At 51.2% G+C, this 1,858-nt stretch overlaps 1 protein-coding gene across 1 annotated transcript; it reads left to right on the forward strand.

Annotated features, from left to right (window-relative positions):
* The first annotated feature begins 618 nt into the window (after positions 1-618).
* On the forward strand, positions 619-1,521 carry LOC100286355 (TPD1). The gene is made up of 2 exons (NM_001159242.2): positions 619-895; positions 1,001-1,521. The coding sequence occupies exons 1-2, from the start codon at positions 814-816 to the stop codon at positions 1,453-1,455; spliced, it is 537 nt and encodes a 178-aa protein (NP_001152714.1). The 5' UTR covers positions 619-813; the 3' UTR covers positions 1,456-1,521.
* The last annotated feature ends 337 nt before the right edge of the window (positions 1,522-1,858 follow it).

Consider the following 1,858-nt stretch of genomic DNA (forward strand, 5'->3'; position numbering starts at 1 on the left):
GCCTCGAGCTGAGCTGCTAGAATTAAACAACTTGCTGCTTTCTCGACTCTCATGCATGCATGCGCGCGCGCGTGTGACGACTGACGACGACGACTCTTGGACTGGAGCTTTTGTCGCGGATGCATGTTTGCTCTCGTTGAATCTTGATCGGTCCCCCGTGTATCGTGCACAACGCATGCATGCCGCAGCAGTACAGCTACATAGGTGTGTACTACTGATGATGAGATGCATGCATATATGGCCGGTGCAGATGGCAGTTCAGACGACATTGATAGCGCTACATATATATGTACTAAACCCTAGTCCCCTGGTATACTACTACAGTACAGGCCACTCCAGTTTCTCTGACGCAGACAATATTTGTATATTATTCACGTATTATTTACCAAACATTTTCTATTTTTCCCTTTTCTTATAAGAAAAATACCGGCCAGACGGCCAGTGCATGCTACAATGAAGCCAAAATCGGTCGGATGATGATAGATGAATCAATACCAACCATATGTACTCTAGTAGCACTATCTAGCTAGCTTCGCTAGGCCGGCCGTGCTGCACACAAACCAATTCAAAGTTGCAAACTGTTCATTAAATAAGTAAGCTGCCCCCTTTTATAAAGTAGTAGTAAACTATTATTAGCCTTTCTATTTATAGTGGCTGAGAGACGGGCGGACATTCTCGTACCACGTTCAAAACGGCAAGTCGATCGATCTGAAACCACAGATCGATCGACGACCAGCAGAAGACGACGTACGTGAAACCGCGAGACAGTGCGAGGACGACTGGGGTGTGGCGGTGCGATCCATCGACAAGGCCATGGGACAACGGCGCTTTGAGGACGAACGCGCAGCTCTGGCGACTGTGGCAAGCTTGCTGCTCATCCTAACGACAGCCCAAGGTATACGTATGTACGTGTGTTATTAATTCATGCACGCACATATGCAGCTTTGCATACATACATATAGTCGTGGCTAATTAACTGGGCTAATGTGAACCTTACCAGCTGCTGCTGCTGCTGCTTCTGGACGCCATCTGTCTTTGCCCACGCAGAAGGCGGCGGCGGCGCGCATGAACGACACCAGTAGTAGTGACATGCAGGTCATCACACCCGCGCCGCTCGCTATCTCGACGGCGGCTCGAATGGGGCCGGACGGGTGCTCCGGGGAGGACGTGGCGGTGTACCAGAGCAGCGCCAACCCTCTGCCCAGCGGCATCCCGGCCTACACCGTGCGCATCATCAACGTCTGCAGCGGGGGGTGCACCGTCTACGACGTCCACGTCTCCTGCGGCGACTTCGCGTCCACGGAGCTGGTCGACCCGGCCAAGTTCCAGCGCGTCGGCTTCAACGACTGCGTCGTCAAGGGCGGTGGCGCGCTCGAGCCCAGCGAGACCGTCTCCTTCCAGTACTCCAACTCCTTCTCGTACCACCTCAGCGTTGCGTCCGTCGCTTGCCGTTAGATAACTGCTGGTGAGCCAGTGCCGTTAAATAACTGAAGCCGTCGGCCCGTGATGATATATATATAACACCTGGAGTAGCTAGCTAGTTCCACGTACGTGTTGGTGTTGTGTTGAGTAGTCTACGTATGTGTACTTCGATCTGCATTGTGTTTGTGTGTGTCTAACTATTTCTACGGTCGTTGTTGTCGCTACACGTTTTTACGTCTAATACTATATTCTGGTGAATAAATTGAAGTTATTACTCGGTCAAGTTTAATCTGCCTGCCTGCATGGCAGCCAGCCAGGGCAGAGCACGTCCCATGCCGGTTCTACATGCTGATGATGAGCAGCTATCTCCTACGTATATCTTACAACTCTGAATTGAATTGCTTCATCGAGCCGACCTAAAAGTTGGCCTACTTAA

Source organism: Zea mays, chromosome 1 (assembly GCF_902167145.1).
Source record: "Zea mays cultivar B73 chromosome 1, Zm-B73-REFERENCE-NAM-5.0, whole genome shotgun sequence".
NCBI lineage: Eukaryota > Viridiplantae > Streptophyta > Magnoliopsida > Poales > Poaceae > Zea > Zea mays.

What these genes read in the sequence shown, in the direction of transcription:
- LOC100286355 (NM_001159242.2), top strand. Translation starts at nt 814, where the DNA reads ATGGGACAACGGCGCTTTGAGGACGAACGCGCAGCTCTGGCGACTGTG. An exon ending in CATCCTAACGACAGCCCAAG is followed by an intron (nt 896 to 1,000) that starts GTATACGTATGT and finishes GAACCTTACCAG; the next exon opens with CTGCTGCTGCTGCTGCTTCT.